At 44.3% G+C, this 27,579-nt stretch overlaps 2 protein-coding genes across 5 annotated transcripts in view; both read left to right on the top strand.

Annotated features, from left to right (window-relative positions):
* The window catches only part of RAD51B (RAD51 paralog B), a 457,164-nt gene that overhangs the window by 9,834 nt on the left and 419,751 nt on the right, over window positions 1–27,579 (top strand). Inside the window, exon 2 of the mRNA XM_072864693.1 lies at window positions 1,075–1,240. Coding sequence (XP_072720794.1) covers window positions 1,075–1,240 — 166 coding nt within the window. The remainder of the gene's footprint in view (window positions 1–1,074; window positions 1,241–27,579) is intronic.
* Window positions 1,100–27,579, top strand: TMEM229B (transmembrane protein 229B). 4 transcript variants are annotated; one of them, XM_072864701.1, is made up of 3 exons: window positions 1,102–1,240; window positions 2,840–3,088; window positions 23,480–27,579. In XM_072864701.1, the coding sequence occupies exon 3, from the start codon at window positions 23,507–23,509 to the stop codon at window positions 24,008–24,010; it is 504 nt and encodes a 167-aa protein (XP_072720802.1). In that variant the 5' UTR covers window positions 1,102–1,240; window positions 2,840–3,088; window positions 23,480–23,506; the 3' UTR covers window positions 24,011–27,579. The 4 variants fall into 4 exon arrangements, with proteins under 4 accessions (XP_072720800.1, XP_072720802.1, XP_072720801.1 ...); XM_072864699.1 differs by lacking the exon at window positions 2,840–3,088 and having other exon boundaries at window positions 1,100–1,240; window positions 23,480–27,578; XM_072864700.1 differs by lacking the exons at window positions 1,102–1,240; window positions 2,840–3,088 and adding an exon at window positions 13,026–13,043.

Here is a 27,579-nt window from a genome sequence, read left to right as displayed (position 1 = left end):
TTCCCAATTTGATGTACAAATACCTAGCTGTTAAAATAGCAACTATTTCTCACGATAAGAGAGACTCCAAAGTAGATACAAGCCTCAGTGCATAGGCAGAAGGTACTAAATGTGTCTCTGTAATACCCATGTTACTTTGATTTAATTAGTGGTTTTATGCTATTCATTGCTCCATTAATCTTGGTGGGAAGGTTTTGTTGGGGGAAGATTAGTTATTTAATCTGCATTTTTAATTGGAGTGTTTTTGTAGTTCAGTGTTATCTAAATAAAAAGTGTAGGGGTTTTTTTTGTTTGTTTGGTTGGTTTTTTTTTAAGGAAAACGTTTGTCTTGAATTCCTGTTGGACTTTGGTGCTCAAAAACTGGGATTCATTAGGATAACATGAAGATCCCATTTGTTACACAGTCTGACACATAAATGTTCTTGCTCTGTAACTTCTTCACATGCAATTAATCCAGAAAAATGCTATGTATAGACAAGCCCTTGGAGTGTAAGATCTGTGAGGCTGACGCGAGTACGATGTTAGATACTTGTGTGTTGGAGCTGGCACCTCAAGGCGTGACTTCTGCGAAAATCTGGAGTGTGGCATCCTAAATGTCAGCAGTTAAAGAGAAGGAGAAGTATAGCCCAAGCTCACGGGCTCCACTTGCTCGGGTCATGCAGCCATGCTGCCCGAACCCAACATGAAGGTGGACGGCAGTTGGGTCACCAGAGCGGGGGGGAAGAGGCAGCACCAGTGCCCCCAGGAACAGTCTGGGGTGGCGGGTGGGTGGCAGTGGCAAGGGCCTGCCTACACAAAGGCCACGCTCTGTCCTAGAGTGGGTAAGGGAGAAGAAAAGCATGATGATTGGAGAAGTGAGGGTGAGAGGAGGTGGGGGGGATAGGGAGGCAACGTTAGGAGAGGGAGGATGGGGATGAAAAGGAGTCAGCAGTGAGGGTTTACTTCAAAAATTGGGGGATCGGACGGGAAAATAGAGATAAAGCACTTTCTGGTAGACATAGATCTTTCAGTGTTTAAAGCCTCTCTTGCACTGTGCTTCATTAAGATTAAACTGTACTTCTTTGGTTTAGGAAGGCTGTCTGGTTGGTGTATTAGCTGTTGGTCACACGGACCTGGTCCGAAAACGGCTGGTGTCTGAAACGGCTTGGACCTGCTGGAGGCAACCTGGTCGACCCACGGATGCTGTGAACCGGGAGCTGACCAAAAAGCAGGAGAGCTCCAGGATTCCTCCCCAGAAAAGGTAAGGGCTGGAGGATAAAACCAGTGGGAGTGTACTCATACACCAGAAAACCAGAGCAGCTCTCTGAATGCAGAGCTGACTGCATTGTAGATGGGACCTTTGAAATTTAAATTTAGAGTGCATAAAGGATGGTCAAGACATGAAGTTATTTCCATCAGTTCAAACTGCATGTTGCTTTCTGGAAGTATAAGTAAGATCACCATTTGCACACATCGCCCTTGATTTCTGTCTGCTTTGAGTCACATCATTCTGATTGCTCGTAATTTATGTTGCCAAACTTATTCCAGTGTTATTGTCTCTTTAAAACCTCACACTCAGATAGCCTTAGGCAGTTAAAACAATCAGGACAGTGGAGCAGTGTCTGAGCTAAACCAGAGCAGTAGGTAAAGAGCAGAGGGTTGCTCTCTCCTGTGGTAAAAGCACAGGTGTGAGTCAGATGATGAGGAATCTATTCCTGGCCCTGACAAGCAGTGCAGTCTCTGCACCTGATTCACCAGTGTGTTACTCTACTGATCTTTTTAGGTTCATCTTGCCACTCTCCTGTGTCTATGGCAGTCTGTTACACCTGCACAGAGTGGATGTAAAATGCTGTCAAATTGGAAGGGTGATTTATATCCCAGAGCGAAGCTTTATATTGATCCTGATACATGGGCTGGACATTGTGGGACCAGAACAACAATCTCCAGACCCTGCAGCATTTTCAGAGCACTCTTTGTGCCTGCAGTATGTGGTGTGGTGCCCTAACAGGAGGTTAAGCACAGGTGCTCTGATACAGAACAGCTTGCAGCAGTTCAGGCTACAGTATTGTTTTCCTTATTGTGGATAAGGTTTCATGGGTAGGTCATGCACAGTACTTTAACTGGGAACTCACTTTGAATATGTAGGTGCTACATACATAAAATTCAGATTCATGTAGCACCTTCCTCCCTCAGCCTGTCCTGTCTCAGGAGTCTCTACCCTCTCTTAGTGGTAGTACCCAAGAGATCCTATGCTAGGGTATTCTGTTGTCCAACTCTTGTAGGTATTCTTGCTCTGATAGACCCCTGTCCCTCTCTGAGATGGGAGCAGACCCAGTCAGCTGCTGAAGGAAAGCAGTAGACTTAATTGTGGCAATGCTAACTGTGGATAAGCAGGGTCAGCTGCTGCCTCGAGCTCCGACTGTGATATTGCTGCCCATTGTGTAGCTGAATACAGGGCTTCAGTTGGTCAAAAAGTGTCATCTACTGAGCAGTAAAGTCCAGACCAGTGCTGCAAAGTTATGACAAAGCAAGTGTCAGCAGCTGCCCAGGAAGGCTGCTGGTGATGGAGTGAGCCTTGGAATGAGTCCAGCCATTTTGTCAATGATGCAGCCATGAGTACTTCTGAAGAAAGCTGTGTCTGGCAGGCGCTCTGGTGTATGGTACTATTGCTGTGAGTAGAGTAAATGCTGCTTATCGCCTGCCCTCAAGAACCATCAAAGGAAGCGCAGACGTCTCCTATTACTGTTAAAACAAAAACTGAGTGCCGTATGGGCACAAGAAAACATAGATCCATTGGCAGCAGAACAAGACTATGAATTATTCATTCCTCCAATGCCTCCTGTATGTTCCATCCACTCAGGCTGTTCAGGACACTGTCTGCTGGAGATGCAGACAGATCTGCTTCCAAAGCCACGGGGACATGACCCTGCAGACTGTGATCACCACTCCACTCAGCTTGTCCTCCATGAAACTGGCTTGTGCGTTGTTGTGACATCCTTGAGGACACAGAAGTAACCTTTGATCATCCTGTGGGCTGTTGGTAGGAGCTCTTGTAACACCAACGAAACTGGGACGTGTCTGGTAATGCCAGCCTGGAATTGGCTGTGAGGTGAGGACAAAGAGTTAGGACCGAGATGGAAGCACTGACTGCTCTAGCCCATTTTGCAAAAGGGAGGCGGGGGGCTGCATCTTTTGTGTAGTACTGCCTTGGCAATCTTCCCCCCAGGATGAACTTGTCAGAAACTATGTCAGTTTCTTCCTAGCTTTGTGTTGCTGAGAAGCCCAAGTGTCATCTGCTGAAAGTCCCCTGAGCACAGGCAGGACTTTTCTCTCTATGCAGAGTGCTTTAGTGGAGAGGAGTGTATTTAAATGGCTGTTTGGGAACATCTGTGAAATACATAGTTTTTCTCAACTCTTTTACTAGTGGGCATTTGTCTATGTAATGGTTGTCAATTGGCGGCTGAAGTTGAGAGGCACTGAGGACTTACGGAGCTGCAGAGACTAAATTCTCCTCTGATTCTTCCATGAACTGCTCTGAGCTCAGGTAAGAGGTGCCCAGTTTGAGAGAAGACATTGCTGAAGGTTTGCTCAGAGGCTGTTCCTCAGCATAAAATGCACATACTTAGATGGGAGGAGGTTTTTACTCTTTTTTTGCCTTTTCCCTCCTGCTGGTTGGTATGAAGATTCCTTCAGCCATTTCACATACCCAGGCTGCACCATGCATGCCATATTGCAGACTTTTGAGCATTTTCCCCCATTTTCCTTCTGCGTTTTCCAGAGTTGCTCTTGGTTATTAGGCTTTTGCTGAGAGATATTCAGATTTTTAGTGTAGGAAAAGCTACCTGTAGCTAGCAACTGCTGTAGAAATGATGGGCTTCTTAAAGCAAAAGTTTAACCCTTGCATTTACAGCTGTCTTGTAATATGCCCTACCCCATTTTGAGAGCACTTCAAATGTTCTTAAAGAGCTTTGAGGAAAGGAAGTGAATGATACTTCAGTCAAAACAAGACACTATAACTTGTGTCCAGAACAGTTTTCAGCTTCTCATTATGCCTTATTCCTCCCTCTACCTCTATGACCCACCCATGGATTTGCCCTAGAGTGAGCCACCTTTGGAGTTGTCCTAGTTTAGAAGCTGAGGGAAGCTGTGGAGGCTAAGATAAAATCCCAGACTGCGTTTGAAGAGTCCTCACTGGAAGAAGTGGTGGAAGCATCCTGGGGGGAAGGTTGCCAAGTTGGGTTGAGAGGTAGGATAGGTTTCACAAAGAGGGCTCTCAAGGAAGAAAGGGTTGGTCCTGAAGCAGGTAAACTGTGCTTGTCCTCCTTGGTCTTGACGGAAGTGAGAAGACGATAACCTGGAAGACTACTTTACTTTTTTTCTTTTTAAATCAGTGAAAGAAGTAGACAAACAGAGCAAGGGGGTGGATTTGTGGTTTCCATAGTGATGTAGCTGTGGAAGCTTTTGTACGGCGGAGCTTTACCCTCACTGCAATCACACTTGAAGGCTATGAGTATTCAGCTTTCCTGCCAGGGAAATGTAAATATACATAAAATACAGAAATGGCTGAAAATGCAACTGCATGTTCATGATTTGTTGTTTTTGCTCTGTTACCTGAATATGTGGATGTTGGGAAGCTCAGCTCCATCGTGGCTTATTTCTCCTTTATCTGTCATCCTGCACTGAAACAGTGCATCAAACTGTTGTAATACCACAGTTCTCGCTGCACCAGGCAGTGATATGTTCACCTGTATCCTTTGCTTTCTCTCATCCTTACATACACACACATCCCACAACAGTGATGCCTGTGACTCTCTGCTCGCCCACACTGATTTCAAACATGCACTGATCAAGAAACATACGCCTAACGCTTTCAGGGCATGCTAACTGATCAGAGCACCACCCTGTGAAACCTGGAGAGGTGTACTTCATGCTGTTCATAGCCATCACTTCACTTGTTCCTGTGGGCCACAGAAATGGGCTGCGTGTGACATTAAATCATGGTTTATTTTAATGGGCATTTTGAGAGCATTTTAACAGTCAAAACATATGACTTTTGGGGAATTTTTACATATGGAGAGAGCTGTTTGTGACTGTGAATGGTTGAATTTGAGAGCCTTTGAATCTGGCTTGCAAAATAAGTTGGAGTGTGGAATTTTTCAGCATCTCAGCTGATGGATTATCAGTGGGTCATAGAAGCAGAGAAAGGAAAAAGCTCAGTGTGAATGCTGGATGCACACATCAGACAGTTAGGCACATACCAGCCCTGCACACCCACTTGCATAGTCCAGTCTTTGTGAGTTATGGGCATTTGTGCCTCGTCTTCTTCGTTTTTACTTGTACTGCTGCTAGATGCTTCTCTTGCTGTCTCCCTGAATGAATCTCCCTTACCTTCGGCATTTGTTTTGCTTGTCTGATGGATGTAATGGGTCATCTGTTCCCTTTATAGAAAGGAATGTTAATTATTTTCAGAAGGCTAATTAGGTTGCTAATGAGAAGCTCTACTGCAGTAATATTTCCTTTAATTACTCACTCTTAAGTGCTGTACAGAGAAGATTATTGAATATGCTGTTAAATACAAATGCTTGTATCTGGCTTAGAGATGCACCTTCAGGCTCCCTGAAAGAAATACTTTGGTAAACTTGGGAATCCATGTGACACAGATGACTGAGCAAATGAGACTGGTGCTGAGGGCTGCCTAGTCATGCAGCCTTTTTGACTCCGTGTGAATTTGGTGCTTCTGCAAGTGACTGGCCTCAGTTGTTCTCTGTATTCCAGTTTTGCTTGACGGCTTTTGGCAGTACCGGTAACCAATTGTGCTACCTGCCAAACTAATCTATAGTTAGATGCAGCCCTCACACTAGTGAGACTAATTTAGTCTAATTAGCCAGATGGTAGCCAGAGGCCCAGAGAGGTGGAGTGACTCATCCAAGGTCATGTCGCAGATCATGGCAAACGTGGTAATAAAGCAGAGGTTTCATCAGTCCTGTGTTAGTGTGCTGCACTATTTGGCCCTTTCTGCCTCTCTTATGGCAGCATAGCTCACTGCAAGACTTGCATCAGTTTGCATATTGCTTTGTGAGGCAGCACAGCTGCTCAACAACCCCATCCATGTATCCACCTTGGCACTGACTTAGGAAGGTCCTTTTGTTTCTCCATCTGAGTCATGGCTGCTACTTGCTTCTTTCCTTTTTTCACCCTTTGTTGTAGAAATCTCATTGCCTTTTAGAATTGCTCTGAGCTACTGTATTCTAGATATTTTAGTTTTAGTACTCCCAGGATGAGAGGTGTTGGGGTGGATCTCCTGCATCCTCTGCTTTTTGAGTGCTGAGCCTTCATGCAGCTCTGCAGAAGAGCTTCACTTTTTGGCAGCATCTTCTGATGTCCAGTCCAATTCCTGAGTCTGCTCTTAGCCAGGCTCTTGGAATTCTTTACACATTGTAGCTTTGCCAGGGAAGATGCTGAGGGAAGGCTGCTGAATGGGGGCCACTTCTAGACATCAGAAGATGCTCCCTATGCTTATACACCGATTATCATAGACCCAGTTGGAGAAGGAAGGAAGATCTGTCAACGTTGTGGATGCAGTGCAAAACTTCATACATTGTATTGTGCTGTCAAAGTATCTAAGTGCAGGTGACTCTGAAGAGTGACTTAGGCATAAGAAATACCCAAGAAAACTATTATCAGCATGAGATAGCAAAAGTCACCTTCCAGTTCTTTTCAGGAACAGATGTGCACTGCTAGAACAACACGTATCTGTGCTCCACACGCGCACGACTACCTTGGCTGAGGCACATTAATTTAAAAGTTAACTTTGCATATGTAGCATTTAAGTTAACTTTGCATATCTTTACAGCTGTGGGAACTTTGAGGCACAATGAGGATATAGCAAAGCAAGTTGGTTAGCTGCAGTGTACATATAGGTTCCAAGTTAGTACAAGCCTATGCACAAAGAGCACACTTGAAAAATGTCAAGGTATCTATTTTGAACACCTTGGCATTGCTATGAACTGTTGTGAAAAGTAGTGGAAATAGTGCCGTTTAGCATATGTGTAATGTGTTGTTGTTGCATATATCAAAACTAGTTATATAATGGAAGCTTACTTAGGTGGTTTTACTCATGGTGGGAGATAAAAACTTAAATTCTTACTCATCCTACCAACAGTGTATTGCTTAATACCTAGTGATTGTCATAAAAGTCCTTACATGCTACAGGTTTGTGTACCTCTAGAAAGGAATGGACAAGCTGACCAGAATGTGTGCCTCCAGGACTGTCAATAGTAGGTGCATGATGCAGGTATGAAAATGACAGCTCTTAAGCATTTTACATAAGCAGGAACAAGAAAACATATGGTGCCTCTCTGGTTCCATTTGCTATGGGTCACCTGATGCTCTGTTTGTGAAGCAGATTTTAAAGATGGTTTAAAAAGAATTTAGGGTTTGGGGGTTTTGGAGAGGGGTTTTTCTTTTTTTGGTGGCCAGTGTGAGCACTATTAAACTGTTTTACTTAAAACTGAGGAATTCTTTTCTAGTCTTATCACAAGACAGTTCCCAACACACAGATGAGAACTGGCATCTTTGTTCAGCTGGCTCTTTGCCCAGAGGCATGAGGTACCTATTGTTGCCCAGAAGGAAAACAAGATAAAGAAAAAATCTTGTTTGATAAGACCTGAAATTACCCTATGTAACCTCAGGTATTTCACTGAGGTGGATAAATCAGTGTTGTACATGCTTTAAGCACCTCTAAGTAGGTACTGGAAAGATGCAGGAATGGTAGCATCAGGAATGCTCAAACTCCAGTTTTGTCTCCAGGATGTGTCCATCTCTAGCTACCTTCACAGGCTCTGGTTAACTACAAATGGGAGCCTGCGGAGACAAAGCTTGTAATGAAGGTACCTTTGTTAAGAGCCTGAAGTTAATGAATTAATTTGGGCCTCTGTGCATGTGTGTGCGTGGGAAATGTTTATATGAAATTCAAAAGCTAGTAAAACCGTGTCATGCAAATAATTAATTTGTTAGAATGGTATTGTGTTGCAATAATAGTATAAGGCAGATTACTGGAGGCTGAATCTGAAAGAACAAGTTGCTGTCAGAGGTGCGTTTCAGTCAGTGAGAGCTCAGTGCCTGCACAAAGGAAGGATCAACTCCTTGCTGCTTAACTAACAACTGTACCTCCTAAAATAACAAGCAATTGTTTAGAGTATATCTTTAAACTTTTATCTTCAGGAGATGGCAAAACAAAAGCTGAAAGCGTAAGTCGGGAGTTAAAGGCACCACAAATGAAGAGCGGGGCAGAAAGTCCCTGGCAGAAAATAGTGTGACCCTGGGAAAGCCCTGCCCTCTTTGGGAGCTCTGTGGCCAATCATTAACGGGGCAGGACACTCTTGTCACCCCTGGCCAAGGCTGTTCTGTCTAAATACAAAAGGACAATTACCTGGTAGATGGGTAGAGCCTTAGGTTACACTTCAGTGGAAAGAAGCCAGTTGAATTGCCCTTCCATTAAAAGGCCTCTACTGCTGCCTGAGACTCCAGGATGGCAGGCTTGCCTCCATGCTGCAGAGGATGGTGCAGCCATGGTTGTTTTCATTTCTGGTTGTGCTTGCCAGGCCCCATGGGGAAACTGAGTCCTTCCAACCAGGTGCAGAGTGCAGTAAGCTTCCTCTGACAAGTTGCCAGAAATTAGTGGAGGCTTGATACTTGACAGAAAGAGAAACTGCTTACGGGAGGTGTTAAGAACGAACTGAACTTCATGGATGGGGAAGCTGTGGTCTTACCGCTTCCTCTTACATGTTCCCATCTGGTGTAAATGGGTCTGTAGCATGTAGCCTGGTAGACAGCATCTCTTCCAGTGTTTCAGCTGAGTGTGTCCTGCGTTTCATAGGATTTGGCCACTAGGCTGCCATGAGACTTCAAAAATAAGCCTCTTCTGGGAACGAGGTGAAGTATGCTCAGCTCCACATTCCCTTCTCTTCAAAGATGAAGTGCAATATGGTTTTCTAAGGAGAGGTAATACGTTTTGCTGGGTCAACTGATAATGCGGAAGGGTGGAGGGGGGCAGTAAGTTTCAGATACTCAGGCCATCTTTGGGCTTGAAGCTGTTTGACATTGAGTATCAGGTTTCTGTCTCTGATCTGACCAAAGTAGTAAGATCAAAGTTACTGAAAACAAAGACTGGGTCTGCAGTAGCTAATTCTCCCTGGCATGAGCATTTTGCTTGTGGAGCCCAACAGTGGGGAAAGACTGTGCACATCACAACCCCAGCTGGGCAGAGCCACTGGGCCACTAACTCCTCCTCCTTTGCACTTGTGTCCCCACATGTTCCTGAGGCCTCTGTTGTGACCATCACAAACACTTTTGTAAGGGGAATTCAGAGTTGGTGAAAGGTACTGTCTGAACTGTCCAGAGGGACGTCTGTGCTTTTGTAAATGAAAGAGAAGCTCTGACAGTGAGAGCATGAACTTTCTGTGTTGTGTATCAACATGAGTTATCTGTTCTGGAAAGAGCAGCTTCCAGAGGCAAGGAAAAGAATCCAGAGTCAACTGCTGTCTGGTCTCTCTTCTGAGATGGCTGAGGATCTGGGCCAATTAGTGCCTGTGTTGGGATTAGGAGAATGTTTTGTCGATCATCGGGAATTAAACAAATATATATGAGAAAAAACAAGAACTATGTATGTTTTGGAACATTTTCTTTTTGAAGCCTGAAAAACAGAATAAATATGATTCTGGTTTCTAGATCTTACTTTTGCAGCAGCAGCAAATAAGAAAGATGACATGGTATGACATGTTCTTTGAAGCACAGGCTGTCTTTCCATGTGTGTTTGTACAGGCCTATGGTACCTTGATTTACTGACACCTGGCCACTCCTTCTGGTAGTAATATTAAGGGAATATATGTATTACTGTGAAGTATTCTGACACAACTGAAGATGCAAGGAGTTCAGTTGTCTTAAATTTCTACTTTAGAAAGGTAGACGCATTTGGAGCCTTCAGCCAGTGATGTGTGCTGCTAGCCCAGGGCTGAGACTGCTGGAGATGATATGCAAGAGCCCGTTCCTGCTGCTGATCATTCCGTCAGGGTGCTAGTCAAATGATAGCCATGCCCCACTGCAGTGGCAGGTTAGTGGAGAAAGGTTTTAAAATAGTTGTCTTCCCTTTTTTGTAAGGGCAAAACAGGTCACTGCAGACAGTCTGGCTATATTCAGTCACTTTCTCTTCTTTCTGCATGCAGCAGCTACTCGGCTTTGGACAGAAGGGAGTGCTGAACTAGAGAAGCACAGTGAACTGCCTGCAGAGCACAGTAGAATTTACTATTAGTAAAACTAAAATTGTGTCTTGTATCAAGAGAAGCTGTTACTAATGTAGCCTTCTAAGCAGAGTCATCTGAGGCAAGAGACTGGTAGAGAAGCAGTCTTGACTTACCTTGGCACCTTTTATTGTTGGAGTTTTGTCAGCTGTCTGACGGTATATGCAGTCAAGAGTAATAATCTTAACTTTTCTCCCAGTGCTCTCAAGATTATTTTTCATCCCAGAACAGCCTTTTGGTCCATATCCCACCATCTTCCTTTTCCTCTCCTCATTCTTCTGTATTCCAGCAACTCAGCTTCCAAGCAAGACTCGCAAAGAGCACATCTCTCCTAAGCCAAGCATGGATCTGTACTGCCAGGTTAACTTTGCCACTGGGCAAAACTCCGATTCTTTGTTCCAGCTGCATTGATTCTACAAGCACTGGTGCAGGAAGATGATGTGGCTAAACTGCTCTGATGTAACTTTCATAAGTCTTTTGTCTGTTGCCCTGTTTGGCCGCTGAGAGACTTTTTACGTGCTTTCCCCATCTCTTCTGACTTAGATATCTTGTCCATACCTGAGTGCTGCCTCTTCTCAGCAATTGCTCAGCAGTTCAACAATGAGAGGAAAATAGCCTCACTTTTCCGGGCCATTTTCCAGCCCCATTAAGGTTCCCAGCCAGGCTGGTTTTAAGGATTCTGTTAACTTGGGGTTGGTAGCCAGAAGGAGGATGGTACATGTATCCAAATTTTATCTTGTCACTGGAGTAGCTGTGGAAATCTATGGATCTTCATTATTATCTGCTTAGGTGAAGTTAATGATTAGGAAACAGTGATCAGTTTACTTCCCTGACATCTGCCCCCTACAAGGCTTCAGCTACTAAAACACTTACAATTTTACTTGTGCATTCTTCCTTGTTTCCCTCTATTCTACAAATACTCGAGGGTCTTTCCATCCTGCTTCTTTTAGATCCACCTTCTGTTCTCAAGGCAAGGTTTGCAAGGCTTTCCCCAAATTAATTCTTACCAGCTTTTCCTCTCTTTTTGTGCTTTGGCTCACTGGGTCCTAAAGAAGCCAACCCAAATACAGTAGTAATTTTAGGAACCAAGCAAGAACATTGCTTTGCCTTCTACTGCGGCAGCTGTGTGTGTGGACTCAAATTCAAGTCTCCTTTTATCATTGTGCTTTGACTTTTTGTGACTGTGCCATCTTTCTGCAGCTGAGAGTGGAAAATGTCTTCTGTATGGATTTACAGCTGATAGGAGTGAAGAGGTGAGTAGTATTTTTACCTCCTTGCTGAGTTTAGGATTAGAGTTAGCAGTTCTTAAGGATTTTCTTTTCTAAAGTGGAAGCTTAATTCCTTTTTCAGGTGTTTAGCAAGTAGGTGGTATTAACATGATGCAGTTAAATTCCATGAGTCCTGAAGCAGCTGCATGTTAGCCGCTATTCACAAGAGATGGTTTCGAATTTTTCAGAAGGCTGAATATTTAGATTGGATCTGGGAAAAGGGATGAATGTGAGTAGGGTCTCAGCACATACCACAGCCATAAACTGCTAGATCTGCAAAGCAGTCTGAAGCTGTGGTATTGCTTTATCTCATGGTCTGGGCTGCCCTGTGCTATGAAAGATGAATTCCTGGACTCCAGGCATTCAGAAGCATGTGAAGTGTTCCTGTGCACATACATATAGACTTTTCTGTCTTAAAGAACCTAAAGTCTTACACTTCTGTTGACTAATAAATACAGGCAAGTTTTGAAAATGCTTTCCTGTATTGAAGCAATGAATCTGTTTGTTGGTTTTATTGGGGAGACTGTTCAATAGAGCATGGTCATTTGGACACACTACAGTCACAAAAGGAAATGTGGAAGAAGGGTATAAACATAATATTAAATGGATCTACTTTCAGAGGGGCTGTGTAAAGGCTGGAACTGAGCATGCCCTGTGGAGCCGTGATAAATGATGGGCAGGCTGCAGGTAGGAATCCTGAATCCAATAGTAGTGTTTGCCATGCAAACCCAGTACATACAAGGTTTTGGTAGCGGGGGGGCTACAGGGGTGGCTTCTGTGAGAAGCTGCTAGAAGCTTCTGCTCTGTCCGATAGAGCCAATGCCAGCCGACTCCAACATGGACCCACTGCTGGCCAAGGCTGAGCTCATCAGCGACGGTGGTAGCGCCTCTGTGATAACATTTAAGAAGGGGAAAAAAACTGCACAATGGCAACTGGAGCCGGAGAGAGGAGTGAGAATATGTGAGAGAAACAATCCTGCAGACACCAAGGTCAGTGAAGGAGGGAGATGAGGTGCTCCAGGCGCCGGAGCAGAGATTGCCCTGCAGCCCGTGGTGAAGGCCATGGTGAGGCAGGCTGTCCCCCTGCAGCCCATGGAGGTTCATGGTGGAGCAGATATCCACCTGCAGCTCGTGGAGGACCCCACGCCAGAGGAGGTGGATGCCTGAAGGAGGCTCTGACCCCGTGGGAGGCACACGCTGGAGCAGGCTCCTGGCAGGACCTGTGGACCCGTGGAGAGAGGAGCCCACACTGGAGCAGGTTTGCTGGCAGGACTTGTGACCCCGTGAGGGACCCACGCTGGAGCAGCCTGTTCCCGAAGGACTGCACCCCGTGGAAGGGACCCATGCTGGAGCAGTTTGTGAAGAACTGCAGCCGTGGGAAGGACTCACTTTGGACAAGTTTGTGGAAGACTGTCTCCCGTGGGAGGGACCCCATGCTGGAGCCCGGGAAGAATGTGAGGAGTCCTCCCCCTGTGGAGGAAGGAGCAGCAGAGACAAGGTGTGATGAACTGACCACAAGCCCCATTCCCCGTCCCCCTGCGCTGCTGGGGGGAGGAGGGAGAGAAATCGGGAGTGAAGTTGAGCCGGGGAAGAAGGGAGGGGTGTGGGGAAGGTGTTTTTAAGATTTGGTTTTATTTCTCATTATCCTACTCTGATTTGATTGGCAATAAATTAAATTAATTTTCCCCAAGTTTTGCCCGTGACAGTAATCGATGAGTGATCTCTCCCTGCCCTTATCCCAACCCACAAGCCTTTTGTTATATTTTCTCTCCCCTGTCCAGCTGAGGAGGGTGAGTGATAGAGCGGCTTGGTGGGCACCTGGTGTCCAGCCACAGTCAACCCACCACATTGTAAAAGGTCACCTCAACATAAAGATGAACACAGTCAGAAGAACCAATTATAGGGGGGGAAAAAAATCCATCCCCTTCAAGTAGAGGGGAAGAGAGGGCAAATAAGCAAATCAATAAGGACAACATATAAACGTGTCTATGTATCTCTACATATCTATACATCTGTAGATAGAATTAAAAATTATGTAGGCATAGCGGTTGATTTGCTTTTGTTAAAGCAGATACCTGTGGTCCAGTCCAAATTAGAGCGTGAGAGAACAGTCCAGTTCTGTGATTTGGGAGAGAGGCAGTAAGAAGCTCAGAAAGACTTGGAAAAGAACAAAGGTGACATCAGCTGTAGTCAGAGGAAACATGGGGCATCCTTATGACCCAGCTCCCTGGCTCATGAGCTGGAGTGCATGCAGCTGGGAGCACATGTTCAGTTGGAAGAACAGCTCTGGGAAACACCCCTGGGACTGTACCTTCATAAGCTGACTGACTGGAAAAGGAGGGAGCTGTAGGATGCAGCAGTAAAAGCTTACGGACCAATGCTGAGTTAAGAAATTGGTATCTGAAGAGATAAGGGGCTTCCTTGAATGGCAGGCAGAAATAGTCTGGCAAATACCAGTTCTGCGTGGGGCACAAATGTTGAATTATTGCTTTATTTAAAAGAGCTCATGAGTGTTCAGCTTACCACCTTTCAGAAGGCTGAGAGTTTCAGTCACGGGAAGGCTCTGGTGCTGCCTTCTTGGGACACACAGCACGTAATCAGATGAATGAGTCTGACTTGAAGGGGAGTCATAAACTGCTAAACATTAGAGGTTTATGGTGGATCTGATGCTTCAGGTTTACAAAAGAGAAAAATGGCAGGCGTGCATAAAACATGAAGATGGTGTGTTTGTAGTTGTAACATGAATGCTAAGCTTCTTGATAACTTGAGGAAATAACAGCACTAAAAATGTAACCCTTCTTTTGCAAAGATGTAAATAGCAACGAAATACCCAACACAGTGGACGGGTATGTCTGCTGTGTAGGAACTAGGCCCTAAAACCTATGTTTTTGTTGACTTGTTATTCAGGACAGAGAAATTTGACTGGTCTACGAAGACAGATTTACCTGAGCCATGTGCTTACAGGCTGCTGCTTGTTTTTTCTGAATTGAAATAAACCTGAACAATAGAGTACAAAACTCACCACTAATTTATTTGCCCATACAATATATTTCCACTGCTGATTGCGTACTTTGCAGGCCAGTGATGGCATGATTAATCCCCATGGTATGCTGATTGGTGAGCACTAGTGGGAGAAACTCTGGGAAACTGCTCAGAGGAGCTGCCTTTCCCCGCTGTAGGCATGGTTGCCTACATGAGGATCTTGTCAGACATGGTGAAGTGGTCAGTAGGATTCTGAGATTTATTGTCTTCTACCCTTCGTTTCTAGGGTGTTTCTATCTCTGAGGACCTGTGTGAACTTGAAATTAAGAAGATGAGGTAGCCACCATCTTGGAGGCTCCACGAGGATTCCTTTAGTGAAAAAGAATAATTTAGCAATCTGCAACTGCTCAAGTTTTCTCCAACAGGGATGTTAGGAGGAAACTTGAGGAATCACAGCCCGGCAAATAGCAGATAGCACTTGGAAGACCTGGTTCTTTCACATCTCAGCAGTAGTGTAATGTTAGGAAGGAAAATATATATATTGAGGAGGAAAAATTATTTTCCCTAGAATTGCCATCAAGAGACTCCCAAAAGGGGAAAGAGAGAAGAAAACTTTTTATGACAGTCTCGGGCTGTGTTTCTGAAGGTGCTTAAAAGTGTGCTCCCTCCTGTTTCATCTGTGTTTATGCAGTGCCTTCTGCTTGCAAGGTTTAAACCTAACTCAGCTTAGACCAAGATGCTAGGTTTCTTTATGGTCTGCAGCAGTTCTGTTCCTCCTAGATGAAGAGTGACTGTAGTTGCTAGCTGCAGGTGTTTACACCATCCAGTTACCTACTATCAGTTGAATGCTGGTAGTTTATAAAGGCTTGTGCACTGGTGAAGATAATACAAGGAGAGGGAAATAGTTCTTTACAGTTGTGTATATGCAGCACGAATTTCCAGTGAAAGAAGCAGCTACCTTTCTGAAATGCTGCTTTGAGCTCTACCTGCAGCAAACTAGGAGAGACTGCCTTGGCTCTGTCAACAGTTCTAATTTTTTTTTGTCTTTCTACACATACTGCTGTTCTTCACAGATTTAAGTGACTTGGATTGTGTCAGGGTATTAGCAGGCTAGGATTTTAGCTACTCTTACTTCACTGCCTTGATCATAATATTTTTCTCTGCCAAGCTTAATTTTCAACGTGAAATGTGTTTGGATTTTTTGTCTTTTTTTTTTTTTGCCAAACCTGGGTTTCCTCCATTGCATGCTGATTCTGGCTTGTTACTGCAGATTGTTCAGAAGAGCTGGGCTAAGCAGCTATTTATTTGTTACTGAGTTGTCCAAATCAATTCATTATTGTAGTGTTGGAGCGGACTGGTGTATTTGCTTTCATCTTGCTTTGCAAAGAAGATGGGAGCATTTGCTGAGAAGAAAAAAAAAACCCAACCTTTTAAAAAATGAACTGTCTGAATTTCCAAACAGCTTTAAGAAACCATGTAAGATGGGTGACACATAATGTCTTGACCTTAACGTTGTCTCTTCTTTACGTCTGTTGGCTCTCTAGTGACAGCGGAAAGGATGTTGGCTATGGCAAAATCTTGTAAACTCTCAGGATGTTCTCAGGATAAATTCTCTCTCTCCATTCATTGCTCTGTTTTGGTTTGCTTTTTCCTGGTAAGCCATGATGTGCATTATGTTCTTTGGATGTCAGATTTGCTTCAGTCAGCTAATACAACATGTTAAGCTCAAGCTTTCAAAAACAGCCATGAATTTTGATTGCCACTGTACTCAAATGCACAGTTTGAAATGAAGGGGCCCAGCCCACAGGAGCTTACAAGTCAGGCAGTTGCCCATCAGGGAACTATGAGTGCTCAGACCTAGGCCTGAAGTCATGGGCTGCAAACTTGCGGCAGCTTTTGAACAATGGCTTCTAGGAACTCAGTTCTGCTCTGACTGCAGAGAATGAAGTCAACCTGGATGTGCTGTCCAGGCTAAGATAATGGTGAATCCAGCAACTGAGCACCCAAAAACGGAGGACGGCTGATACAGATTCTCAGGGCAGGTTGTGCCCCCCTGGACATGCCATCTTCTTGGGGGCAGACCTCCCATAGTGCTGGCCCCCTCTTCCACAGTGTTAGTGGGAAGCTCTGCCTGATCCAGCATTGGGGTCCTGGCTTCAAAGTCTCTGCTTTGTGCTGGGGCCACTTCAGGGGCACTTGGGCCCTTGCTGGCCCTCTCTTGTTTGAGAGCTGTAGTATCAGCAAACGTTGGGGACTCAGGGCAGCTTTCCCAAACAGGGGAGGGCAGCAGGTAAGGCACAGGAGTCTTCTAGCAACAGGCTTGCAGAAGGACATGACCTTACCTGAAAGAGATGCTGGGGAGTTTCGGGGATAATACTTCTAGATGCCAAGTTTGGGCTCAGTCACTTTTCACAGATTTGTCTCGCAAGTGTGCTGCTTGCTTGAATCTTGAGGGGTCTTCCTATGTTCTGTCAGGAACATAGGAAGCATCCCTCTCGGTCATTAAGTAAAGAGCTGCTGCCTTAATTTGTTCTCAGGTTGGAGTCATCACTGTGGGCTAAGGTGTGTTTGAGTAACGTGATGCTATGTGTGAGGCAGGGCATGGGAAAGCTCAGCTTTCTGCACTTCTGCTGCCATTCATGAGATCATATTAGTCAGAAAACTATTCTTTAAACTAACAATGTCTTAACGTTTTCTCTTTGTTCTCTGAAAAGCCCCCCTTCTACACTCCCTCCCAAGAAAACCCTACCTTTTTCCTTCCCATTGTGAAATGGTGCTTTCTGGGCAGCCCATGCACAGGCATCACCGGTAAGAACTACACTTCCTCATCCCTTTGGCTTAGTCTGGTAATTGGATTCATTTAGTCTCCTTTTGTCGTCATTCTTTTTTACTGTATCCCAGTTCTCTTTGGAACAGATTTGAAAGATAGGCAGGGATCAGAGGCTGCCAGCAGGTACAGAGTGAACCAGGCAAGGGAACGAGGAGTGGCAGGGAAATCATGCACCTTCTAAGGGAAAGGAGCTAGAGACAAAAATGAGGGGAAAATGCAGATTGGAAATGGGCCGTGTTTTCTTACTCACAATACACGGCGGTGTGGGTAGAACTCAGAGGAAGGGAGACAATGTGTATCCTGATGGAGGTGGAGTCCAGAGAGAGAAGCAGCAAAACCAGATGATTAATACATTCAGAACTGACCAAAATCCCAGGGCTCCGGATCCATCCTGAAAGCACTAAGAGTAAGGAATGGACATCAAGTCTGTATTTGGAGACATCTGTCTGTGGCATGCTTTTAGCTTCATTGCAGGGCTTGATTAATCGATCTGCTGGAACTATTCCACACTTCAGTACAGTTAAAATTCTATTTTCTGAGCCACAGTTAATTGAGGCTCTCAGTTACCTGAAGGATGAATATCTCCTCAGAGTTATGACCTCAGCACATAAGTACCGCTAAGACTTTACTGCATAAATCTTTAAACACTGATGAACTAATGTCTTGGGGCCAAATCCAGCACCAGTGTTCTGTAAATCTTTACTCCTAATGGTTTGTGTGAGATTTATCTGAAAATGTTGAAGCCAGATTTGCAGCACATTCATTAGATGTTGTCCGTGATTGCAAAGGCATGCTCGTTTGGTGTTTACTCAGAGGGAAAATGCAAAATAAGAGAGGAAGAATTGCATTTAAAAAGGTATTGCCCAAAAATGCATGTCAATTTTCATTGATGCATCCTTGTATCTACTCTACTCTTTGTTAAAGCAGAAAAGCAGATACACGTCTGATTCTCCCAGTCTTAAGGAAGAACACAGTAGCTACAACGATATGCCAGTGAAAGTAATTCAAAAGGTCATGAGGAACAGTTACTTACATAAGTACTGTTTGGGTAAGAAGGGTCTGAGGAAAGAGAATATCATAAGCAGTAGACCTTATGGTCAGGGAGTGGCAGGTGCCCTCTACTTCAGAGTTGTCTGCTGCTTGCAGTCCTGTTGTTTGCAGGGACTGAAGTATCCTACTACATATGTGCCACCTCTGTCTGCAGTTACTCTTTCAAATTAAAAAGTAGTTATGACATGGAACATAGGGTTATAGATGTATCTAAGGCATTTCTTAGAAATACGAACATGGGTGTTATAAAACTAAATATTAGTAAATACTTCAAATATGAATTTGTAGAATAACACTGTGCTGTAATTTTTTAACTGGCAGAAACAACTGGGCACTAAGAATAAGGAACTTCCTGCAGTAGTTCAAGTTCACCTGCGGTGAATCAAGTAGCTGGCAGAATTTATAGCATCAGGCCATCACTAATCAGGGGAATTGTCTCATGGAGGTTTTTTGTTTGTGTTTTTCTTTTATTAGCACTTCAGAGTTAATTTAGAGTATCTTGATGAGGTCTCATTATAGCCATCCAGAGGCTGTGAGTCTAAATAAGTCTGCTGGAGTAGAGGGAATAGAGACAATCTGGGAGAGACTTTTTGAAGCACAGTTTGGCTTGGTAGCAGGGAAACAGGCAGAAAGCCACTGCAAAGGAGAGCTTTGAAAAAAATTAACCAGGCAGTGTTCAAGAACTTAATTAGGCATGAATATGACATGCACTGATGTCTCCCCTGCAGTGCCTGTGTGTGACAAATCTGCCATTATTTCTTGGTCTTCCATCAACCCATTTTCTGATCGCTTACCTCTTGCCTGCCCAGACTGCATCACCTGCAAAACTGAATGTGAGTATGGAAGTGCTCCCCCTGCGCAGAAGGGTCTTGTGCATGAAGCGGGACAGTCTGGGATTTATGTCCTTTCTTCTTACTTTGCCTGGTGCATCAGGTTTATCTATATCTTACGTCAACCTAGGGGATGATTAATATCAATTTCAGTGTTGATATTCTAAAATATAAAAGTATAATCTTTGTGTTGTTACAATATTATTTTCTTGCAGGCCTTATTCAGAGTCCTGTCCTGATCCTCTCAACCAGATTTCTGTAGAGAAACGTGGTCCTTCATACTCTTCCCCCTGTTAGGGCTGTGCTCGTTCGCTGTAGGTGGAGGGCCTCTTGGCCCCTGCGTTGCCAGCAGCGTTACCAGCACAGGCAGCGCAGTTGGGGAAAGGACTGCGTGTTCTTCCGAGGTCCGTGTGTGGTTTCCATAGACTTGCCTTTTTTCTTCTATCAGCAAGCTGGAAAAGAAGGTCCTACTGGAGAAAGAGGGAAAATTTCTGTGCTGCCTTAGCTCAGGCTTCCTAATAACATTGTATTGGAGGAACTATTTCTACTTTAGCTGCTTGAAATATAATTTGATGATGATGGAAAGTATTTTCATAGCTTTGAATTTAGAAGCTCCCTGTTTTCCACTAAACACAGTGTGAGCAGCCTCAGTACAAGCATGGCCATCAATGTGCAGCCTCCAGGACTTGTTTGCTCTCTGCTGAGACAATTGCGTAGGTGGCAGCTGTGTTTCTGGTTTCCGGGAAGCCGCTGCCCATCCCACTGTAACTACCTCAATGATGAATGTCATTTGTTTTCCTCAGGAGACTGAATAGCTATCATACATTCAGAGCTTTTTGGTCTGTATTACTGTAACTCCATTAAAAGTCTTGCATCACCAAGTTCAATTATCAACTTGAGGCTTTTCACAAATCTGCATCTCTTACTGAATTCAGTCTTGGCCTTCTGTTTGGATGCTTCTCCCACTAATGTCCTGCAACTACTTTTCAGCGTGATCCTTTTATCATGAATTGCTGCCTGATAAAACAACACTTTTCTTCTTCATTTCCCTCTTGAGACCTTCTTGTCCTGTATTCCCTACCACGCACCAGCCAATTTGGTATGGCCAGGAAATAAGATGCTGGGGAACAGCTGCAATTTTAATTGTTTTGTAAATGCCCAAGTGACTTGTAACCATTACATTGTGCAGTCCCCAACTTGTGCAATGATGTGCTGTAGCTTGTTGTGGTCTCCCTAGGTATCCTCCATTCCCTTCTATGTCTTACTGTGTACTTTTTGTTTTGAATGAAATATTTTACAGGAGGAGCTGTGACTTGTGGATGCGCTTAGTGCCTAGCACAATGGAAACAGTTTATATTTGGGCTACCACAGTTCGGCATCTGCCCTGTCTTGGGATGCTCTTAATCAGCAGGCAGCCTGTGAGGACTCTTTCAAGCATATCGTAAGAAGGAAGTTCCCATCAAGGCTGGGTTGACTGGGTACGTGACAGTAGAAGGCAAATATTGAGACAGTGTGAGCACATTGATGCGTCTCTCCTTGCATTTGTGGTGAAAGGCTCAGGATTCAAAAGAAGTCAACAGTGGTCTTTGCAGTGGGTTAACTTGTGTTGTAGATGTTGTCCCAGACCTGGTCTAGATTCAGTTATTAGACTTCTAGTGTAGTGACTAGATATTTTGCAAAGTGTAAAAAAGAAATTGAGAATAAATAATAATTATTAAGCATGCAGTATAGAACCAGGAAAAAGAAATCTTCATTGCACAGAGGAAATAGTGTGGGGTGAACAGGACATGGCTTGTTGGATATATTTGTGTGAGTCTTTGGCTTTGGTGGGCAGGTGTAAGGCAACAGAAATAATTGGTGAGGGGATCCTTGGAATAAGAAGGGAAGGACCTTCTGTGCATTTGAGCCAACTTTGTGAAGAGATTTTCAAAATTACAAGGAAAACCTTACAGATAGTACTGCATGCTAACAGTTCAAATACGGCTCATGTAAAGCTGTAGAGGGAAGTGCAAGGACTAAGGACCACAAGTGGAAAAGCTTAGAAAGGCTTATTGAAAAGAGAGGAAAACCATACAATCCCCTGGCAGCTTAGTAAAAACTTTACAATCATTTTCTTCCCTGGAGAATGACGTTCCGTATTTCCTCAGTGCCTTGCCCAGCAATAGGTATGACTTCTAAGGCTTCTGCATCTTTTGATGTCTGTCTCCTCAGATATAAAAAACTTCTCCCTTCCTGCTGCAGCCATATATCCCCATTCTGACAAAAGATACCTACAGTCCATTTCCTTCTTACTGCTTTCTCTTACTCCTGTACCTCCGACTATTGATTTGTTCTGGAAATTATGTGAGAATGGAGGAATATGAGGATTCAAACTCCGAAGCTTATCAACTGTGCTGGCAAACTAACCAAGTAACATTACATTGACAAACTGTCATTCTCCTCAGAGAGAAAGTTTGCGGTGCCCTTCCACATCAGCTTCTTGTGGACTGTGTAGAGATCCACCCCCTGCATATTTCTCATGTGCCACCTCCACTGCTGTCTTGCAGGGTCTCTTGGGACGAAACTGTTAGGAGACATAAGGGAATTCCTAGCAACTCCTTAGTCTTTCACCCACAAGCTCACAATGTGCTGTTGACCCAGATCTGTAGCATCTGATGATAGTTCAGTGTCCTGTGTAAAATGGATTGTGCCATTAGAAAATGGGTCTTTGTTCAAGCACCCACATCATATGAACTGCCAAGACTTTGGTTGGTTGGGTGTCCATTTAAGAGAGGAGTGAATAGGTCATGGATACAGCTCTGTCCTTTTCACTTTCAATATTCCCCTGTGAATATTCTGCATATCTTCATTATGTTCATTATTATAGCTCCTTTTTCCTTATAAACATCTCTCTTCTCTCATCTCTTATCAGAATTTCAGTCATACTGCGTGTTAATACTTTGTTCAGAGTGGCACCATGTTTACAGAGCAGGGCAGGAACAGTCTCTTTCCAGATGGCATTGGAATGACTGCATGTAACATTAATGTGGTCCTTTCCTAGCACCTTGTGCCACAGAACTGACAAGTGCAGAGCAAAGAAGTTAAATAGCGCCTGATGAAGAGTCAAGAGAAACCCAACTTAAAAGAATAAGCTTCTAAGAATGAAAGAGGTCAAATTCTCACCCTGTCGTGTGAATCTGTAAGGCTTCAGTACAATTATGCTTAAAATCAGCTTGGGCCAGGGACTCTAGCATGGCAGAGCAATGCTTAGGACCTTGTAAATATCTACAAAAAGTGTAAAAACTAATTGTGCTGAAACAGTTTAGTGATAAGCAAATTGTGCCCTTTCAAAACCTCTTCACCAAGTTTCTTCCTGTAGAGACAATTAGAGTTTGTTCTCATTTCCTATTTATCATGACTAACCACCTCTCTCTACGCTCAGCTGTTCCTTTTTATTCTCCTCCTTTGTGTTTTGCTGTCCTGAAGCCAAATCTGAATGGATTTCAATGCCTCTGTTGTGCTTTTTGACTTTGTATCGGGCAGTCTGACACCATAAGAAAATTATTTTCCACATCCTAGCCATACAATGCATGAGTTCTTTAACAGAAGAAATAACAGTTCAGCTGAATAATGGGTGCAAGATGTGGTGTCTGAAAGTGTAAAACCTCTGAAACTTTCTCCTCCTGTTCCCTTTCTGTAGCTCCCATCAAAGCTCAGTTTTTCACTACAGTAAACATTTTGGGTATAGAGACTGTAGGTGATGGCTGGAAGGGCCCAGGTTTTCAATGCTGTGTTCATCTAATCTATTCCATATTAGAATCAGAAAAGTAGGGGACAGTGCTGTTTCTTGAAAAGAGCAAAAAGGTGATGTGCACTCCTTGTGAGATGACTGTATTTTTCTACTGACTTGCAACCAGTAAGTTCTTTGGCAGCCTCACCCCCTGGCAAAGCCCTTGTACCTGTCAGCTCCCTCCTCATCACCAATGCAATACCAGCTGCATCCTGCTTCTCAGGCAGAGCGGTATACGTTGTCCAGGCCCATTCTGAGACTCGGAGCCCGGTAACGTGACACCTTTCTGCAGGACTTAAAATTTGCTGTGGTAAAAATGAGACAATTTAAAATTCACTTCTTTCTCAGATTTGTCCTTCGTGGCTGTTACAAGTTTGCACGTGTTGCCATCTGGGGGATAAGGACTTGTGACATCCTCGTTGACTCCTCTTTCTTTCTCTCTCTCTCTCTCTCTCTCTCTCTCTTCATTTCAGAGTGCCTGCTGGGGTGTGTGCAGAAGAATGGCTGCGGCAGAACCTCTGACCGCTTTCTCCCGATGGTACCTCTATGCCATTCATGGCTATTTCTGTGAGGTGATGTTCACAGCTGCCTGGGAGTTTGTGGTCAACTTTAACTGGAAGTTCCCAGGTGTTACCAGTGTGTGGGCACTCTTCATCTATGGCACCTCCATCCTCATTGTGGAGAAGATGTATCTATATCTCAAAGACAAGTGTAACATTTTAGTGCGCTGCTTCATTTACACACTTTGGACATACCTCTGGGAGTTCACCACCGGCCTCATCCTACGCCAGTTCAATGCCTGCCCATGGGACTATTCCCAGTTTGATTTTGACTTCATGGGCCTGATCACCCTGGAGTATGCCATCCCATGGTTTTGTGCTTCTTTCATCATGGAGCAGCTGGTGATCAGAAACACCCTGCGCTTACGATTTGATGAGACTGCCGAGCCGGGGGCCCCCACCATCCCTGTTGCCTTGGCCAACGGCCATGTGAAGACTGATTGAGCAGTGACTCAGAACCACACTTAGCAATCTGAGAGAGCCCAGACCTCTGCCATGGACTGTCAGCTCTGGCTCTGAGGTACTGCTCCTTGCTGTATGATAAGATTCATAAACCCCATTTTTCTAATGGGGGTGTGCATGGGATATACCAGAAAAAAATGGAACCAATAGATTTTCTATGGATTTTACTCTTTGGGCTCCAAGGACCAATATCAGTTACTTGTTAGTTAGGTCATTTCTGATTTTAACTTATTACAGATGAAAGCAGTCCTTTTGCTTACTCTTTTATGTGGAGAAAGAAGAAAAAGAAATGCTACAGTGGAAATACATACAAAAAGAAAAAAAACTAATTAGTGGATGGGCATGGACACGCCAGCTAAGTTAGTGATTGGCTTACTCCATTAGGCAATATTCAGGTGCTTGCTTGCAACCAATACCTCCCGTGGGACCTGAGATGCTGCAGGAACAAGGAAAATCCATCTGCTGTTGAGAAGAACCTAAGATTGGCAGTCTGCTGGGGAGGTAGATGGTGTTCCCCTCGCAAGGTCCCATTGGCCTCCCCCAGGTTCTTTGTTGCACCATGAAATAATCTGGTGCTGGACATCTTGCTGAATTTATACAGATCTTGTACTTTTTGAAATCTCAGTCCTGATACTCGCTAGAAATTTTTTTCTTTTTTCTTTTTTTCTTTTTCTTTTTTTTTAATAAAGGCCTCTTTTGCCGAGTGAATTTTACCATAATCTGTGCAATCTTGGCAAAAGGCGCAAGAAATAGCGTAAGTCTTCCCATCTCCTCTGTCCCCTCAAAGCAGACCTCGCCTGAAGGGCTGCTGCAGATTCCAGCTCCCATCTCAGCCATGCAAACCTTGTAGAGACTGTACAGGCCACAAGAGTTTTCTGCCTTCCTTCCTCTGTTTCTGGTGATGTTGATGACTTAGTCTGGCTGCAACCCATTGTATTTGAAGGTCAAAACCTTGATGTGGCTAATGTGGTATCCCGGATTTGGTCCTCTGGCAATGACTCACCTTCCTTCAGCGCTGGCAGGTCTTGGGTCAGTTCTGCCTAGTGTTCTCCTCAGTGTATCAAGAGGATTTGCTTTTTCTTCCCAAATTCTGCTTTAAATAACCACAGCCATATTGTCATGACAGTAATTGGAGGCAGCAAGAGATATGCCATGCTGCCTGATACATTATTTTAAAAAAACAACAAAAAAACCCCCCAAAAAAACAAAAGCAAAAAGTTGCTCTCTGAAGAGCACTTCTTCAATGCCCTGCCTGAATGAGGCTTGGAGTTAGGGTGCAAGAGCAGCAGCAGAGAGGTGGAGCAGGAGGGAGTGCTGTGGCTCCATTGTAGAACTACCTGCACCAGGGACAGTTTGAAATGTAACCTGCTGGGGACATTCAAGGAGTATAGGGAAAGTTGTAGTGCTGGGAAAGTGCTTGATAGTGGCAGCCACAGGTTCATAATTCGTTCTGGCAAGTCTTGGCTTTTGAAGTTAGCAACAAACATGGAGCTTCCAGCTGTCAGATGTATCTCACTCCTAACTGGTTTATGGGGGAGGTTTGCTGTAGTTGCCCTGTATGGCCAAGATTAATTTTAGGTGTTCTTGCACCAGGGATCAATTTGGCTTGAAATGCAAACGTGTTGGTGTGGCTGTGGGATTCCACACTTGTATTGGAAATGGCCAGGCTATTTCTGTGTGGGTCCCCTGTCTCTGGTAGGGAGTGCTCAGCTGTGAACCTGTTTCTTGCCCTGGGGTGTCCATTCCTGAGGGGAAGAGCACTCTGGGCCCTGTGAGGAGAACTGCTTGTTGGTTCTGCTCTTATGAAGACAGTGTTAATCCTTTTTGTATCACACAGAGTGCAATTATTTTATTCCTCCCCTCCCCCTTCTCACATGGCATCTGTTGCTGGCAATGGATACACGAAAACACTGGCGGCAAGGAGTTAACCAAATCTGCCCTGGGGTATGCAATGTCTCCTGAAGCACCCAGAATACTGAGGTGGGTATTTAGAGTTCCCTTTTTATAGTTCATTAAATTAAAAGAGAACAAACACTGAAGAGATTTTTTTTTTCATGCCGTGATGCCAGTATTATGAAATCAGAGGAACAGTATGTAGTTTATCAGCCTTGATGGTCCTGGGTGTGTAGACCCAGGCAAAATAGTCACCTGACCCTGTACATGGGGAAAAAGAGATGAGATTTGTACGTGGGATAATATAGATGAACTCTACTGAACCAGAACAAGAATTGCAAGGTGCAGGTGAGAGTTGGGATCTCCCCATTTTGGCCCTGGTTCTGTCAGGGTCATTAAACGCTGTGTCTAAAGCTGGGTTGTCCTCTCACAGCATAGCTTACGTGTGGTGTTGTGCTGCCTCCTACACCACCCCTGCATCATCTGAAACCCTTAGCTTCATAGAAACATCCTTAGGATCCCTGCTTTCTCCTTAGCTGTTACAAAACTCTTTAAAAAGGTTAAAAGGAGTTAGTAACATGGTTTGGTGACTCCCAGCTGCAGCTGGGACTGGGGGAGGAGTGGCTGTTGACAGAGCTAACCTGGTGCACAATCACAGTCATATGTCTTGACTTTAGAAGCTCCCCACTAAATGACAGTGTTTTTGCTCAGTGATGTAATATTTAGATGCTCAAACTATGGAGGGGTTTCCTAGCAGCATCTAGCATCTTATTCCATTATCCTTACTGCCTGTGCCATTGTAACAGCTATTGTAGTCTGCTTTCCACTGATGTCTGACATCTACCACCCAGCTATCGCATCCTCATAGAGTGGCAATTTACACCCAGAAGTGCACTTTACTTGCAGCTTGCACACCAGAAACAGAAAGGGACCCAACAAATTCTTAAATCAATTAAAATAATTATACATAATACCATGTACCTAACACAGCGGGATTAGCCAGACTACTTCTTTCTGAGCAACATGGCTACAGTCAGAGCTTTGTCTATTCTGCAAAATCTCCCTTTTTAATACATGTGATGCTTCTTATAACATCTTACAGAAGTGCCCAGAGCACGTTACCGGGGTCTCAGTGGCAGCTCAGCAAGAGCTCGGGAGCTGGACTGAAGTTGTAGAGACATTTACATTAAGAAGAAAAAAAACGCACAAGGCCTAACATTTGTTTGTACATGTATCTTCCTCAGTAGATTAAAGTTGCCTGTTTTGAGTTCACCAGCAATAAAAAACCCTTGTGATTTATCTACCTTGTCCTAACTGCAGCAAGGAGAGAGTGGCCCATCACTGCTTTTCTTTTCTGGGGGGTGGTGGGTGGTGGGATATGGATTCCAATTACCCCGAGGTTCCAGTTTTGCTTCCCTTCTCTTGCTTATCTTTTGTGTGGTCCATCCTAAAGGATCTCAAAGTACATGATGAAATACAGAGTCTGGTGTCCTGCGCACAAGAGGCAGTGTGATGCCTGTTTGTACTCCAAAGATCTTGCCAGAGGGAAATGGTTGATTTACAGCAGGACCAGACTGCCTTTTGGTCTTTGGTGTTACAACTGAGAGAAATGTGTACGTGTGTACCAGGTACTATTGCGCCTTTGATCTGAGTGTGTT

The sequence above is a fragment of the Ciconia boyciana genome, chromosome 6, assembly GCF_034638445.1.
Source record: "Ciconia boyciana chromosome 6, ASM3463844v1, whole genome shotgun sequence".
NCBI classification, from domain to species: domain Eukaryota; kingdom Metazoa; phylum Chordata; class Aves; order Ciconiiformes; family Ciconiidae; genus Ciconia; species Ciconia boyciana.
Note: the sequence above shows the minus strand (reverse complement) of the source record. Positions and strands in the feature narration are given on the sequence as shown.

Bases quoted from the DNA above. Each gene is read 5' to 3' on its own strand.
- TMEM229B (XM_072864701.1), top strand. From the start codon at position 23,507: ATGGCTGCGGCAGAACCTCTGACCGCTTTCTCCCGATGGTACCTCTAT.